This window comes from Salmo trutta, chromosome 17, assembly GCF_901001165.1.
Source record: "Salmo trutta chromosome 17, fSalTru1.1, whole genome shotgun sequence".
Lineage (NCBI taxonomy): Eukaryota > Metazoa > Chordata > Actinopteri > Salmoniformes > Salmonidae > Salmo > Salmo trutta.
The window spans coordinates 1,214,881-1,231,934 of record NC_042973.1 but is presented as its reverse complement, the minus strand read 5'-3'; the positions used below and the strand labels follow the sequence as shown (position 1 = coordinate 1,231,934).

At 46.0% G+C, this 17,054-nt stretch overlaps 1 protein-coding gene across 9 annotated transcripts in view; it reads right to left on the bottom strand.

Annotated features, from left to right (window-relative positions):
* cyfip1 (cytoplasmic FMR1 interacting protein 1) overlaps positions 1-17,054 on the bottom strand; it is an 85,876-nt gene that overhangs the window by 16,267 nt on the left and 52,555 nt on the right. For all 9 annotated transcript variants that reach the window (XM_029695341.1, XM_029695342.1, XM_029695343.1 and 6 more), the window contains 7 exons: positions 14,733-14,829; positions 13,186-13,262; positions 11,316-11,424; positions 8,708-8,827; positions 8,306-8,505; positions 7,100-7,187; positions 2,913-3,056 (listed from right to left, as the gene is read on the bottom strand). In XM_029695341.1, the coding sequence (XP_029551201.1) occupies positions 2,913-3,056; positions 7,100-7,187; positions 8,306-8,505; positions 8,708-8,827; positions 11,316-11,424; positions 13,186-13,262; positions 14,733-14,829 (835 nt within the window). The remainder of the gene's footprint in view (positions 1-2,912; positions 3,057-7,099; positions 7,188-8,305; positions 8,506-8,707; positions 8,828-11,315; positions 11,425-13,185; positions 13,263-14,732; positions 14,830-17,054) is intronic.

The window sequence follows — 17,054 nt, the reverse complement described above, 5'->3', positions numbered from 1 at the left end:
TAATAACATACTGCATGATGGTCCCCTGGAGCTGAGGGGGGAGACAGGGTTAATAACATACTGCATGATGGTCCCCTGGAGCTGAGGGGGAGAGACAGGGTTAATAACATACTGCATGATGGTCCCCTGGAGCTGAGGGGGGAGAGACAGGGTTAATAACATACTGCATGATGGTCCCCTGGAGCTGAGGGGGGAGACAGGGTTAATAACATACTGCATGATGGTCCCCTGGAGCTGAGGGGGAGAGACAGGGTTAATAACATACTGCATGATGGTCCCCTGGAGCTGAGGGGGAGACAGGGTTAATAACATACTGCATGATGGTCCCCTGGAGCTGAGGGGAGAGAGACAGGGTTAATAACATACTGCATGATGGTCCCCTGGAGCTGAGGGGGGAGACAGGGTTAATAACATACTGCATGATGGTCCCCTGGAGCTGAGGGGGGAGAGACAGGGTTAATAACATACTGCATGATGGTCCCCTGGAGCTGAGGGGGGAGAGACAGGGTTAATAACATACTGCATGATGGTCCCCTGGAGCTGAGGGGGGAGACAGGGTTAATAACATACTGCATGATGGTCCCCTGGAGCTGAGGGGGGAGAGACAGGGTTAATAACATACTGCATGATGGTCCCCTGGAGCTGAGGGGGAGAGACAGGGTTAATAACATACTGCATGATGGTCCCCTGGAGCTGAGGGGGGAGACAGGGTTAATAACATACTGCATGATGGTCCCCTGGAGCTGAGGGGGAGAGAGACAGGGTTAATAACATACTGCATGATGGTCCCCTGGAGCTGAGGGGGGAGACAGGGTTAATAACATACTGCATGATGGTCCCCTGGAGCTGAGGGGGAGAGACAGGGTTAATAACATACTGCATGATGGTCCCCTGGAGCTGAGGGGGGAGAGACAGGGTTAATAACATACTGCATGATGGTCCCCTGGAGCTGAGGGGGGAGAGAGTTTAATGTATTGTTCACATGAGGATTTATTGATTCATTTGACACTGTGCGGTTAGATTTGTCAGTGGAGAGCAGGGCTGATCTAGAGGAATGGTACCTCTATCTAGAGGAATGGTACCTCTATCTAGAGGAATGGTACCTCTATCTAGAGGAATGGTACCACTATCTAGAGGAATGGTACCACTATCTAGAGGAATGGTACCACTATCTAGAGGAATGGTACCTCTATCTAGAGGAATGGTACCTCTATCTAGAGGAATGGTACCTCTATCTAGAGGAATGGTACCACTATCTAGAGGAATGGTACCACTATCTAGAGGAATGGTACCTCTATCTAGAGGAATGGTACCACTATCTAGAGGAATGGTACCACTATCTAGAGGAATGATACCTCTATCTAGAGGAATGGTACCTCTATCTAGAGGAATGGTACCACTATCTAGAGGAATGGTACCACTATCTAGAGGAATGGTACCTCTATCTAGAGGAATGGTACCTCTATCTAGAGGAATGGTACCTCTATCTAGAGGAATGGTACCTCTATCTAGAGGAATGGTACCACTATCTAGAGGAATGGTACCACTATCTAGAGGAATGGTACCACTATCTAGAGGAATGGTACCACTATCTAGAGGAATGGTACCACTATCTAGAGGAATGGTACCTCTATCTAGAGGAATGGTACCTCTATCTAGAGGAATGGTACCACTATCTAGAGGAATGGTACCACTATCTAGAGGAATGGTACCACTATCTAGAGGAATGGTACCTCTATCTAGAGGAATGGTACCACTATCTAGAGGAATGGTACCACTATCTAGAGGATGGTACCACTATCTAGAGGAATGGTACCACTATCTAGAGGAATGGTACCACTATCTAGAGGAATGGTACCACTATCTAGAGGAATGGTACCTCTATCTAGAGGAATGGTACCACTATCTAGAGGAATGGTACCTCTATCTAGAGGAATGGTACCACTATCTAGAGGAATGGTACCACTATCTAGAGGAATGGTACTACTTTATCTCCTGGATAGCCACCTTTCATCAAGGATAGTCATCTATATCCTACGGCGGAAGAGTTTAGAAATCCACCACACCCACTTTCAATCAGCTTTTGTTTTGTCAGATGATAAAATTGTTTTATCTATAAAATGTGTTACACAACCAACTTAATTATTTTGCTTTCCACATTTATTTTGGAATCCACCCCTGTAAAGGTGATTAGCCTAATGATGTGCGAGTGGAGGAGAACCGTCTCATTTCAAGCAAGCGCATGTCTGTCCATCCTCACCGACTCTCCTCGATTAAAGCTGCAATATTTCACTTTTTGGCCGACCCGACCAAATTAACATAGAAATGTGAGTTATAGATCTGTCATTCTCATTGAAAGCAAGTCTAAGAAGCGGTAGTTCTGTTCTATGTGCACTATTTCTATGCATCACGTTCTTAAATTCTGTTTTTGAGTCTTTTACTTTCAGTTTTGTACACCAGCTTCAAACAGCTGAAAATGTAATATTTTTGGTTATGGAAAATATATATTTCACAGCAGTTTAGATGGTACAATGATATTCTCTACTCTAGACTTGCTTGTTTTGTTACAAACTGAAATTATGCAAACTATGAGCATTTTTGCAACCAGGAAATGGTGGAGCGATTTCTGCATAGTGGATCTTTAACGTTTACCTTTTTGAAAAGGACGCGAGAGAAGATGGAGAGGACTCCTTCCCTCCCTCCCCTCTCCATTCCTCCTCCCTCCCTCCCTCCACCTCCACCCTCATTCTCCATTCTTCCCTCCACCCTCACTGCCCATTCCTCCTCCCTCCCTCCCTCCACCTCCACCCTCATTCTCCATTCTTCCCTCCACCCTCACTCTCCATTCCTCCTCCATCCCCCCCTCCACCCCTCCTCTATCCCACCCCTCCTCCACCCCTCTCCTTTCTCACCAGGCTCTTGACCACTTTCAGCAGCTCCTCCATGACCACAGCGATGCCCTGGTACCCCAGCAGACGGCACATGGCCTTGATGTGAGGAGGACCAACAAAGTGTCTGTAGAAACCGAAGATACTGCTGTACGCCAGGTTCAGAGCCTGTAGAGAGGGGAGAGAGGAGACAGGAAGTTAAGGACCTGTAGAAACCAAAGATACTGCTGTACACCAGGTTCAGAGCCTGTAGAGAGGGGAGAGGGGAGTGGGAGACAGAGAGATAGAAGAGAGATAGAAGAGAGAGAGAGAGAGAGAGAGAGAGAGAGAGAGAGAGAGAGAGAGAGAGAGGGAAACTGGGAGTGAGAGAGAAAGTTATGCCAGAATTTTCCCCTACAATATTCACTTTCTCGCTCCCTCCCTCCTGTCAGCTCTGAGTTGCTGTTGCTGTAATCGCTCAGTAGTGATGCTGGGGTCTGGAGGAGAAGTGTTCCACTACACTGTAGGGGTCTGGAGGAGAAGTGTTCCACTACACTGTAGGGGTCTGGAGGAGAAGTGTTCCACTACACTGTAGGGGACTGGAGGAGAAGTGTTCCACTACACTGGAGGGGACTGGAGGAGAAGTGTTCCACTACACTGTAGGGGACTGGAGGGAGAAGTGTTCCACTACACTGTAGGGGACTGGAGGGAGAAGTGTTCCACTACACTGTAGGGGACTGGAGGAGAAGTGTTCCACTACACTGTAGGGGACTGGAGGAGAAGTGTTCCACTACACTGTAGGGGACTGGAGGAGAAGTGTTCCACTACACTGTAGGGGACTGGAGGAGAAGTGTTCCACTACACTGGAGGGGACTGGAGGAGAAGTGTTCCACTACACTGTAGGGGACTGGAGGAGAAGTGTTCCACTACACTGTAGGGGACTGGAGGAGAAGTGTTCCACTACACTGTAGGGGACTGGAGGAGAAGTGTTCCACTACACTGTAGGGGACTGGAGGGAGAAGTGTTCCACTACACTGTAGGGGACTGGAGGAGAAGTGTTCCACTACACTGTAGGGGACTGGAGGGAGAAGTGTTCCACTACACTGTAGGGGACAAGAGGAGAAGTGTTCCACTACACTGTAGGGGACTGGAGGAGAAGTGTTCCACTACACTGTAGGGGTCTGGAGGAGAAGTGTTCCACTACACTGTAGGGGACTGGAGGAGAAGTGTTCCACTACACTGTAGGGGTCTGGAGGAGAAGTGTTCCACTACACTGTAGGGGACTGGAGGAGAAGTGTTCCACTACACTGTAGGGGTCTGGAGGAGAAGTGTTCCACTACACTGTACTTGGAGTCAAACAGGTGAGATATCCCTCCTATCCACCCAGTAAGGCCAGGTGAGATATCCCTCCTATCCACCCAGTAAGGCCAGGTGAGATATCCCTCCTATCCACCCAGTAAGGCCAGGTGAGATATCCCTCCTATCCACCCAGTAAGGCCAGGTGAGATATCCCTCCTATCCACCCAGTAAGGCCAGGTGTGATATCCCTCCTATCCACCCAGTAAGGCCAGGTGTGATATCCCTCCTATCCACCCAGTAAGGCCAGGTGTGATATCCCTCCTATCCATCCAGTAAGGCCAGGTGTGATATCCCTCCTATCCACCAGTAAGGCCAGGTGTGATATCCCTCCTATCCATCCAGTAAGGCCAGGTGTGATATCCCTCCTATCCATCCAGTAAGGCCAGGTGAGATATCCCTCCTATCCATCCAGTAAGGCCAGGTGAGATATCCCTCCTATCCATCCAGTAAGGCCAGGTGTGATATCCCTCCTATCCACCCAGTAAGGCCAGGTGAGATATCCCTCCTATCCACCCAGTAAGGCCAGGTGTGATATCCCTCCTATCCACCCAGTAAGGCCAGGTGTGATATCCCTCCTATCCACCCAGTAAGGCCAGGTGAGATATCCCTCCTATCCACCCAGTAAGGCCAGGTGAGATATCCCTCCTATCCACCCAGTAAGGCCAGGTGAGATATCCCTCCTATCCACCCAGTAAGGCCAGGTGTGATATCCCTCCTATCCACCCAGTAAGGCCAGGTGAGATATCCCTCCTATCCACCCAGTAAGGCCAGGTGAGATATCCCTCCTATCCACCCAGTAAGGCCAGGTGAGATATCCCTCCTATCCACCCAGTAAGGCCAGGTGTGATATCCCTCCTATCCACCCAGTAAGGCCAGGTGTGATATCCCTCCTATCCACCCAGTAAGGCCAGGTGTGATATCCCTCCTATCCACCCAGTAAGGCCAGGTGTGATATCCCTCCTATCCACCTAGTAAGGCCAGGTGAGATATCCCTCCTATCCACCCAGTAAGGCCAGGTGAGCTATCCCTCCTATCCACCCAGTAAGGCCAGGTGAGATATCCCTCCTAAACTGCTCTCCCTGTGTAATAGATGTGTTGCTGTAACCGGTGAACAAGCTTCCCTTAGCTTTCCTTAGTTTCCCTTAGTGCTTCCCTGACGTACAGTTTGTTAAACTTCAGACATTTTATCACATAAAGCAGGTTGGCTGATTCCAGATGACAGATTTTCCAGACTGGGACTCCAGCATGTTTGTTTACAATGTACCTGATAAACCTGAAGTGGGGATTGATCCACTATCCAGAAAGGCAATCACTAAGTCATCTTTAACATCTGTATTCCTTCTGAACGCTGAGATAAGTTTATCATCTGTATTCCTTCTGAACGCTGAGATAAGTTTAACATCTGTATTCCTTCTGAACGCTGAGATAAGTTTATCATCTGTATTCCTTCTGAACGCTGAGATAAGTTTATCATCTGTATTCCTTCTGAACGCTGAGATAAGTTTATCATCTGTATTCCTTCTGAACACTGAGATAAGTTTAACATCTGTATTCCTTCTGAACGCTGAGATAAGTTTAACATCTGTATTCCTTCTGAACGCTGAGATAAGTTTATCATCTGTATTCCTTCTGAACGCTGAGATAAGTTTATCATCTGTATTCCTTCTGAACGCTGAGATAAGTTTATCATCTGTATTCCTTCTGAACGCTGAGATAAGTTTATCATCTGTATTCCTTCTGAACGCTGAGATAAGTTTATCATCTGTATTCCTTCTGAACGCTGAGATAAGTTTATCATCTGTATTCCTTCTGAACGCTGAGATAAGTTTATCATCTGTATTCCTTCTGAACGCTGAGATAAGTTTATCATCTGTATTCCTTCTGAACGCTGAGATAAGTTTATCATCTGTATTCCTTCTGAACGCTGAGATAAGTTTAACATCTGACGGCTCAAAGAAGATCCTCTGTCTCCTGGAAGTGCGTCTTCGCTACAAGAATTAAACTGCATTGAAGGTGTGGAGATGGTAGTGACAAAAGGTGTCGGCCTGGCTAGGAAGTTCCCCATGATGCAGGTCTCTACGCACCGTGGAGAAATCTCTTGGTGTAACCTCTTGGTCTGAATGCTCTGAAGACTATCTGTGTTGCTACTTTAACATCACTTTCTCCTGTACATACTGTGTTCAATCTTATCAACGGAGATTTTACAAGAGCCCTTGTACGTGTGCTGAGGGTGATAACTAGTCTTATGAAACAAGGATTTTGTGTTAGTATGCTCGTGTCCAAGAGATTTCATCGTTCTCCGTGTCAAGAAATGTTTTGGAGTTGTAGGTTATATTTAACAGTGATGGAAAGGTGATGCCCATTCAGAGTGTTTATGGTGGCACCAAATCCCAAAGGTATGGGATGTAAAGGGAGGGTAGTTTCCTGCACTTGGGAAGGACAGATGTTCCCAAACGGCCATACAGTGTATTTGGAAAGTTTTCAGACCCCTTCCCTTTTTGCACATTATTGATACGTTACAGCCTTATTCTAAAATGGATTAAATACATTTTTTATCTCTCATCAATCTACACACAATACCCTATAATGACAAAGCGAAAACAGGTTTTTAGACATTTTTGGTAGGGTTAGGGTTAGGGGTGGGGTTAGAGGTAGGGATAGGGTAGGGTAGCATACCTTTGACCCGTACAGGTACTGGGGCTAGGGTTATACTGACCTTTGACCCGTACAGGTACTGGGGCTGGGTAGGGTTAGGGTTATACTGACCTTTGACCCGTACAGGTACTGGGGCTGGGTAGGGTTATACTGATCTTTGACCCATACAGGTACTGGGGCTGGGCGTTGGGTTAGGGATGGAATAGGGATGAACTGACCTTTGACCCGTACAGGTACTGGGGCTGGGCGTTGGGCGGCTTGTCCCTCTGGAACTCCTGAGAGAAGGGCAGGACCGTGCGGACAAACCTAGAGAGGAAGAGAGAAGAGAGAGATTGGATATTCCAATTAATAAATCAATATTTTTTCCATTAACCACAGAGAGCCCTCACAAAGACAGGGAGAAAGACAGGAATATACATTTCATGATGGTGATTAAGAACTTAAAACAAGTCCACCTGGTTTCTTGGTGTTTCTCTCTCTCTTTCTCTCCCTCTCTCCTCTTCTCCCCCCCCCCATCAGGGATTTCTGACTACATCAGATCCTCATCACACTCTGAACAGCTAGCTGTACACGCTGTAAACAGGTATAAATCCTTCATAACCCCTCTCTGCTGTAAACAAGAACAGGTAGGAATCCTTCATAACCTCTCTGCTGTAAACAAGAACAGGTAGGAATCCTTCATAACCCCCCTCTGCTGTAAACAAGAACAGGTAGAAAGATTTCTGATTGGCTCTAATTCCCTGTTAGTTGTCGCAATAGTTGTGCAGCAGTAGTTATGTGTGTGTAGTTGTGTCGCAGTAATTGTGTGTGTGTGTGTAGTTGTAGCAGTACTTGTGTGTAGTTGTGGCAGTAGTAGTAGTAGTAGTAGTAGTAGTAGCAGTAGTAGTAGTAGTGTTACCTGTTAGTAGATCCGTTGTAGCAGTAGTAGTAGTAGTAGTAGTAGTGTAGCAGTAGTAGTAGTAGTAGTAGTAGTAGTAGTAGTAGTAGTAGTGTAGCAGTAGTAGTAGTAGTAGTAGTGTTACCTGTTAGTAGATCCGTTGTAGCAGTAGTAGTAGTAGTAGTAGTAGTAGTAGTAGTAGTAGTTGTGTAGCAGTAGTAGTGTAGCAGTAGTAGTAGTAGTGTTACCTGTTAGTAGAGCCGTTGTAGCAGTAGTTGTGTGTAGTAGTAGTAGTAGTAGTAGTAGTAGTAGTAGTAGTAGTAGTAGTGTAGCAGTAGTGTAGCAGTAGTGTAGCAGTAGAGTGTAGCAGTAGAGTGTAGCAGTAGTAGTAGTTGTGTTACCTGTTAGTAGAGCCGTTGTAGCAGTAGTAGTAGTAGTAGTAGTAGTAGTAGTAGTAGCAGCAGTAGTAGTAGTAGTAGTAGTAGTAGCAGCAGTAGTAGTGTAGTAGTAGTGTGTAGTAGTAGTGTAGTAGTAGCAGTAGTGTTACCTGTTAGTAGATCCGTTGTAGCAGTAGTTGGGGAGGAAGTCGTAGTTGAGTTCCCAGAAGACGTGGAGTGTGATGCGTCCGTAGGGGGCGGAGACATTGTGATTGGCCTCCCGGAACATGGCGTCCATACTGTCCAGCGTCAGGAACTTCGACAGCAGCTTGTGGGTCAAACGGTTGATGTTCATCAGACCTTCTAGTTCCTGTTACAGAGGAAGGGGAGAAGACAGCTTGTGGGTTATACGGATGATGTTCAATCGGACCTTCTAGTTCCTGTTACAGAGGACGGGGAGAAGACAGCTTGTGGGTCATACGGATGATGTCCAATCAGACCTTCTAGTTCCTGTTACAGAGCGGACAGTCAATAAATAACAGTGACACAGACACACTTAAAGCAGGTCGTACCACGATGGATGTGAGGTCCTCGCTCTCGAAGCGGTTGATGGCCAGCTCCAGAGACTTGTAGAGAGCAGCAGACACTCTCTGGGTGATCAGACGGTTCAGGTCTATGGAACGACCCAGCAGCTAGAGAGAGGAGAGGAACCAACATGAGGGACATGACAGAGACAACCCAGGTAGGGGGAGTCGTGCAGTCATACAAAAATGTAAACTCAGCAAATAAAGAAACGTCTTCTCACTGTCAACTGCGTTTATTTTCAGCAAACTTAACATGTGTAAATATCTGTATGAACATAACAAGATTCAACAACTGAGACCTAAACTGAACAAGTTCCACAGACATGTGACTAACAGAAATTGAATAATGTGTCCCTGAACAAACGGGGGGTCAAAATCAAAAGTAACAGTCAGTATCTGGTGTGGCCACCAGCTGCATTAAGTACTGCAGTGCATCTCCTCCTCATGGACTGCACCAGATTTGCCAGTTATTTCTGTGAGATGTTACCCCACTCTTCCACCAAGGCACCTGCAAGTTCCCGGACATTTCTGGGGGGAATGGCCCTAGCCCTCACCCTCCGATCCAACAGGTCCCAGAAGTGCTCAGTGGGATTGAGATCTGGGCTCTTCGCTGGCCATGGCAGAACACTGACATTCCTGTCTTGCAGGAAATCACGCACAGAACGAGCAGTATGGCTGGTGGCATTGTCATGCTGGAGGGTCATGTCAGGATGAGCCTGCAGGAAGTGTACCACACGAGGGAGGAGGATGTCTTCCCTGTAACGCACAGCGTTGAGATTGCCTGCAATGACAACAAGCTCAGTCCGATGATGCTGTGACACACCGCCCCAGACCATGACGGACCCTCCACCTCCAAATCGATCCCGCTCCAGAGTACAGGCCTCGGTGTAACGCTCATTCCTTCGACGATAAACGCGAATCCGACCATCACCCCTGGTGAGACAAAACCGTGACTCGTCAGTGAAGAGCACTTTTTGCCAGTCCTGTCTGGTCCAGCGACGGTGGGTTTGTGCCCATAGATGACATTGTTGCCGGTGATGTCTGGTGAGGACCTGCCTAACAACAGGCCTACAAGCCCTCAGCCCAGCCTCTCTCAGCCTATTGCGGACAGTCTGAGCACTGATGGAGGGATTGTGTGTTCCTGGTGTAACTCGGGCAGTTGTTGTTGCCATCCTGTACCTGTCCCGCAGGTGTGATGTTTCGGATGTACCGATCCTGTGCAGGTTTTGTTACACGTGGTCTGCCACTGCGAGGATGATCAGCTGTCCGTCCTGTCTCCCTGTAGCGCTGTCTTAGGCGTCTCACAGTACGGACATTGCAATTTATTGCCCTGGCCACATCTGCAGTCCTCGTGCCTCCTTGCAGCATGCCTAAGGCACCTTCACGCAGATGAGCAGGGACTTTCTTTTGGTGTTTTTCAGAGTCAGTAGAAAGGCCTCTTTAGTGTCCTAAGTTTTCATAACTGTGACCTTATTTGCCTACCGTCTGTAAGCTGTTAGTGTCTTAATGACCGTTCCACAGGTGCATGTTCATTAATTGTTTATGGTTCATTGAACAAGCATGGGAAACAGTGTTTAAACCCTTTACAATGAAGATCTGTGAAGTTATTTGGATTTTTACAAATTATATTTGAAAGACAGGGTCCTGAAAAAGGGAAATGTATTTTTTTGCTGAGTTTATGTATGTATATTATTGTACTGCTCTAGGGATGTAATTACTATGTATGTATGTATGTATGTATGTATGTATGTATGTATGTATGTATGTATGTATGTATGTATGTATGTTTGCATTGTATTGTATTTTTTTTCCCCTCGCTCTTTATGTGATGGACAATGCAGAGAATGCCAGAAGAAGAATGATAATTTAATTACCACAGTGTCTCGTAGTGGTTGGAGGGGTAGGGTAGGGTTAGGGGTTAGAGGTTAGAGGTTAGGGGGTAGGGGGTAGAGGTTAGGGGGTAGGGGGTAGAGGTTAGAGGGTAGGGGTTAGGGGGTAGGGGTTAGGGGTTAGAGGTTAGGGATCAGAGGTTACCTGGCGTTGTTTCAGCAGGGTCTCGTAGTGGTTGGAGGGGTAGGGTTAGGGGTTAGGGTTAGGGGTTAGAGGTTAGAGGTTAGGGGTTACCTGTACATGGCGTTGTTTCAGCAGGGTCTCGTAGCGGTTGGAGGGGTAGGGGTTAGAGGTTAGGGGTTAGAGGTTACCTGTACGTGGCGTTGTTTCAGCAGGGTCTCGTAGCGGTTGGAGGGGTAGGGGTTAGGGGTAGGGGTTAGGGGTTAGGGGTTAGAGGTTAGGGGTTAGGGGTTACCTGTACGTGGCGTTGCTTCAGCAGGGTCTCGTAGTGGTTGGAGGGGTAGGGGTTAGAGGTTAGGGGTTAGGGGGTAGGGGTTACCTGTACATGGCGTTGCTTCAGCAGGGTCTCGTAGTGGTTGGAGGGGTTAGAGGGTTAGGGGTTAGAGGTTAGGGGTTAGGGGGTTAGAGGTTAGGGGTTAGGGGGTTAGAGGTAGGGGTTAGGGGTTACCTGTACATGGCGTTGCTTCAGCAGGGTCTCGTAGCGGTTGGAGGGGTTAGGGGTTAGAGGTTAGGGGTTAGAGGTTACCTGGACGTGGCGTTGCTTCAGCAGGGTCTCGTAGCGGTTGGACGCGGGCCAGGGGATGTTGGCTCCCTGGTTCTTACAGTCCGCTCTCAGACGCTTGTCCAGCAGCAGACTGAGGAAGGAATCAAGCTTTTACCTGACAGGTTACCTGTACATGGCGTTCCTATCAGAGTCTAGCTGAGGTGTCTCGCCTCCAAGGTAGAAAATTAACACCTGCCACCCACCAAACGTGGGCCGATTTTGGCGGGTAAGAATGTCTATTCTATAGAAACATTACAAAGCATCAATTGTGTTTGTTTTTTAGTGTAATTATGGCCCAAACATGTTCAATAAAAATGTAAAACTACCTGACAGTGGCAGGTGAACCAAAATGGTTAGAGGCCCTGCTTGTCTCTGAGTGATTCCACTTGTTTTCCAACAGTTGATATTAGAGGTCGACCGATTTCAAGTTTTCATAACAAATCGGTAAATCGGCCTTTTACGGCCGATTACCTTGCAATCCATGAGGAAACTGCATGGCAGACTGACCACCTGTTACGCGAGTGCAGCGTCAAAAGGACCTTGTGACTGCAATGAGCCAAGGTAAGGTGCTAGCTAGCATTAAACTTATCTTATAAAAAACAATCAATCTTCACATAATCACTAGTTAACTACACATGGTTGATGATATTACTAGGTTAACTAGCTTGTCCTGCGTTGCATATAATCAAAGCGGTGCCTGTTAATTTATCATCGAATCACAGCCTACTTCGCCAAACGGGGGATGAGTTAACAAAAGCGCAATGCCGAAAAAAGCACAATCTTTGCACAAATGTACCTAACCATAAACATCAATGCCTTTCTTAAAATCAATACACAGAAGTATATATTTTTAAACCTGCATATTTAGTTAAAAGAAATTCATTTTAGCAGGCAATATTAACTAGGGAAATTGATGTCACTTCTCTTGTGTTTATTGCACGCAGTGTCAGGGAGAGTTTGGCTCGTTGCGAACTAATTTGCCAGTATTTTACATAATTATGACCTAACATTGAAGGTTGTACAATGTAACAGCAATATTTAGACTTATGGATGCCACCCGTTAGATAAAATACGGAACGGTTCCGTATTTCACTGAAAGAATAAACGTTTTGTTTTCGAAATGATAGTTTCCGGATTCGACCATATTAATGACCTAAGGCTCGTATTTCTGTGCGTTATATTATAATTAAGTCTATGATTTAATATTTGATAGAGCAGTCTGACTGAGCGGTGTTAGGCAGCAGCAGGCTCGTAAGCATTCATTCAAACTTCACTGCGTTTGCCAGCAGCTCTTAGCAATGCTTGAAGCACAGCGCTGTTTATGACTTCAAGCCTATCAACTCGTGAGATTAGGCTGGCAATACTAAAATACCTATTACAACATCCAATAGTCAAAAGGTATATGAAATACAAATGGTATAGAGAGAAATAGTCCTATAATTCCTATAATAACTACAACCTAAAACTTCTTAACTGGGAATATTGAAGAACTGGGAATATTGAATCACCAGCTTTCATATGTTCTCATGTTCTGAGCAAGGAACTTAAACGTTAGCTTTTTTACATGGCACATATTGCACTTTTACTTTCTTCTCCAACACTTTGTTTTTGCATTATTTAAACCAAATTGAACATGTTTCATTATTTATTTGAGACTAAATAAATTTTATTTATGAATTATATTAAGTTAAAATAAAAGTGTTCATTGTTCATTCAGTATTGTTGTAATTATCATTATTACAAATAAAAATCGGCCGATTAATCGGTATCGGCTTTTTTTGGTCCTCCAATAATCGGTTTCGGCGTTGAAAAATCATAATCGGTCGACCTCTAGTTGATGTAGTCCACGTACCTTCCAGCTAGAATCTTGTAGTAGGCAAATATCTGATCAGCCAGCTTGTAGACAAACTGATCAAAACACAGGTTGACCTGCAGTAAGAGGGAGTAATATAGGTTAGTGATCTGAAATACAGCCTCCTGCAACACAGGTTGACCTGCAGTAAGAGGGAGTAATATAGGTTAGTGATCTGAAATACAGCCTCCTGCAACACAGGTTGACCTGCAGTAAGAGGGAGTAATATAGGTTAGTGATCAGAAATACAGCCTCCTGCAACACAGGTTGACCTGCAGTAAGAGGGAGTAATATAGGTTAGTGATCAGAAATACAGCCTCCTGCAACACAGGTTGACCTGCAGTAAGAGGGAGTAATATAGGTTAGTGATCAGAAACACAGCCTCCTGCAACACAGGTTGACCTGCAGTAAGAGGGAGTAATATAGGTTAGTGATCAGAAATACAGCTTCCTGCAACACAGGTTGACCTGCAGTAAGAGGGAGTAATATAGGTTAGTGATCTGAAATACAGCCTCCTGCAACACTGGTTGACCTGCAGTAGGAGGATGTAATATAGATTAGTGATCAGAAATACAGCCTCCTGCAAGACCACCATTCAAATCAAAATCTGATCAAAACACAGGTTGACCTGCAAGAATCAAGGAACAAAGACATGAGCATTAATGATCAAGACTCATGTAGTGATGACTAGTCTAATGGTGGACTAGTTACCTCTGTAGTGATGACCAGTCTAATGGTGGACTAGTTACCTCTGTAGAGATGACCAGTCTAATGGTGGACTAGTTACCTCTGTAGTGATGACCAGTCTAATGGTGGACTAGTTACCTCTGTAGTGATGACTAGTCTAATGGTGGACTAGTTACCTCTGTAGTGATGACCAGTCTAATGGTGGACTAGTTACCTCTGTAGTGATGACTAGTCTAATGGTGGACTAGTTACCTCTGTAGTGATGACCAGTCTAATGGTGGACTAGTTACCTCTGTAGTGATGACTAGTCTAATGGTGGACTAGTTACCTCTGTAGTGATGACCAGTCTAATGGTGAACTAGTTACCTCTGTAGTGATGACCAGTCTAATGGTGAACTAGTTACCTCTGTAGTGATGACTAGTCTAATGGTGGACTAGTTACCTCTGTAGTGATGACTAGTCTAATGGTGGACTAGTTACCTCTGTAGTGATGACTAGTCTAATGGTGAACTAGTTACCTCTGTAGTGATGACCAGTCTAATGGTGGACTAGTTACCTCTGTAGTGATGACCAGTCTAATGGTGAACTAGTTACCTCTGTAGTGATGACCAGTCTAATGGTGGACTAGTTACCTCTGTAGTGATGACTAGTCTAATGGTGGACTAGTTACCTCTGTAGTGATGACCAGTCTAATGGTGAACTAGTTACCTCTGTAGTGATGACTAGTCTAATGGTGGACTAGTTACCTCTGTAGTGATGACTAGTCTAATGGTGAACTAGTTACCTCTGTAGTGATGACCAGTCTAATGGTGGACTAGTTACCTCTGTAGTAATGACTAGTCTAATGGTGGACTACGTACCTCGGCTTCAATCTCATCGTAGAGGAATTGCTTCTTGAACTTGGTCAGAGCGTAGTGAGCACTGTCATTATAGAGGTCCAGAGGGTACAGCACATACCTGGAGGACAGAGAAGGTTTATAAAAAATACATTTCATTTTGTAGCAATAGAGAGAGGACAGGACATAGATTTTGTGAGACAACCTCTCTCTCAATGTGAGCAAGACAAAGGAGCTGATCGTGGACTACAGGAAAAGGTGGGCCGAACAGGCCCCCAATACCATCAACGGGGCTGTAGTAGAGCGGATCGAGAGTTTCAAGTTCCTTGGTGTCCACATCACCAACAAACTATCATGGTCCAAACACACCAAGACAGTCGTGAAGAGGGCACGACAACACCTTTCCCCCCTCAGGAGACTGAAAAGATTTGTCATGGGTCCTCAGATCCTCAAAAAGTTCTACAGCTGCACTATCGAGAGCATCCTGACTGGTTGCATCACCGCCTGGTATGGTACTGCTCGGCATGGGCTATTTACAGATGGGCTATGTACAGGTGCAGTGATCTGTGAGCTGCTCTGACAGCTGGTGCTTAAAGCTAGTGAGGGAGATATGGGTCTCCAGCTTCAGAGATTTTTTCAGTTCGTTCCAGTCATTGGCAGCAGAGAACTGGAAGGAAAGGCGGCCAAAGAGGAATTGGCTTTGGGGATGACCAGGGAAATATACCTGCTGGAGCGGGTGCTACAGGTGGGTGCTGCTATGGTGACCAGTGAGCTGAGATAAGGCGGGGCTTTACCTAGCAGAGACTTGTAGATGACCTGGAGCCAGTGGGTTTGGCGACGAGTATGAAGCGAGGGCCAGCCAACGAAAGCATACAGGTCGCAGTGGTGGGTAGTATATGGGGCTTTGGTGACAAAACGGATGGCACTGTGATAGACTGCATCCAGTTTGTTGAGTAGAGTGTTGGAGGCTATTTTGTAAATGACGTCGAGGATCGGTAGGATGGTCAGTTTTAGGAGGGTGTGTTTGGCAGCATGAGTGATGGATGCTTTGTTGCAAAAAAAGAAGCCAATTCCAGATTTAACTTTGGATTGGAGATGTTTGATGTGAGTCTGGAAGGAGAGTTTACAGTCTAACCAGACACCTAGGTATTTGTAGCTGTCCACATATTCTAAGTCAGAACCATCCAGAGTAGTGATGCTAGTCGGGCAGGAGGGTGCGGGCAGCGGTCGTTTGAAGAGCATGCATTTAGTTTTACTTGCATTTAAGAGCAGTTGGAAGCCACGGAAAGAGAGTTGTATGGCATTGAAGCTCGTCTGGAGGTTTGTTAACAGTCTCCAACGAGGGGCCAGATGTATACAGAATGGTGTCGTCTGCGTAGAGGTGGATCAGAGAATCACCAGCAGCAAGAGCAACATCAGTGATGTATACAGAGAAGAGTTGGCCCGAGAATTGAACCCTGTGGCACCCCCATAGAGACTGCCAGAGGTCCGGACAACAGGTCCTCCGATTCGACACACTGAACTCTATCAGAGAAGTAGTTGGTGAACCAGGCGAGGCAGTCATTTGAGAAACCAAGGCTATTGAGTCTGCCAATAAGAATGTGGTGATTGACAGAGTCGAAAGCCTTGGCCAGGTGGATGAATACGGCTGCACAGTAATGTCTCTTATCGATGGCGGTTACGATATCGTTTAGGACCTTGAGCGTGGCTGAGGGGCACCCATGACAAGCTCTGAAACCAGATTGCATAGCGGAGAAGGTACCGTGAGATTCGAAATGGTCGGTAATCTGTTTGTTGACTTGGCTTTCAAAGACCTTAGAAAGGCAGGGTAGGATGGATATAGGTCTGTAGCAATTTGGGTCAAGAGTGTCACCCCCTTTGAAGAGGGGGATGACCGCAGCAGCGTTACTATCTATGGGAATCTCAGACGATACGAAAGAGAGGTTGAACAAGCTAGTAACAGGGGTTGCAACAATTTCGGCAGATCATTTTAGAAAGAGAGGGTCCAGATTGTCTAGCTTGGCTGATTTGTAGGGGTCCAGGTTTTGCAGTTCTTTAAGAACATCAGCTATCTGGATTTGGGTGAAGGAGACAAATAAAGTTTGATTTAATTTGAATGACATTTGGTAGCTCCTACCTGTATATGTATAACTTGATGAGACTGCCTTTCTTCGCAATTCATTTATTTTCGTTTGAGCTTGTTAGCATATTTAGCTAGCAGCCTCCATGGAAATTCGATATTGCTTGTGCTAATTTTGTTAGCATTCTGGTAATCGACACCCAATGGTATTTTTTGAGGGTTTCTTTGGCGCCCCCTTGTGTACTAAGCCGGTAATACTGTAAATC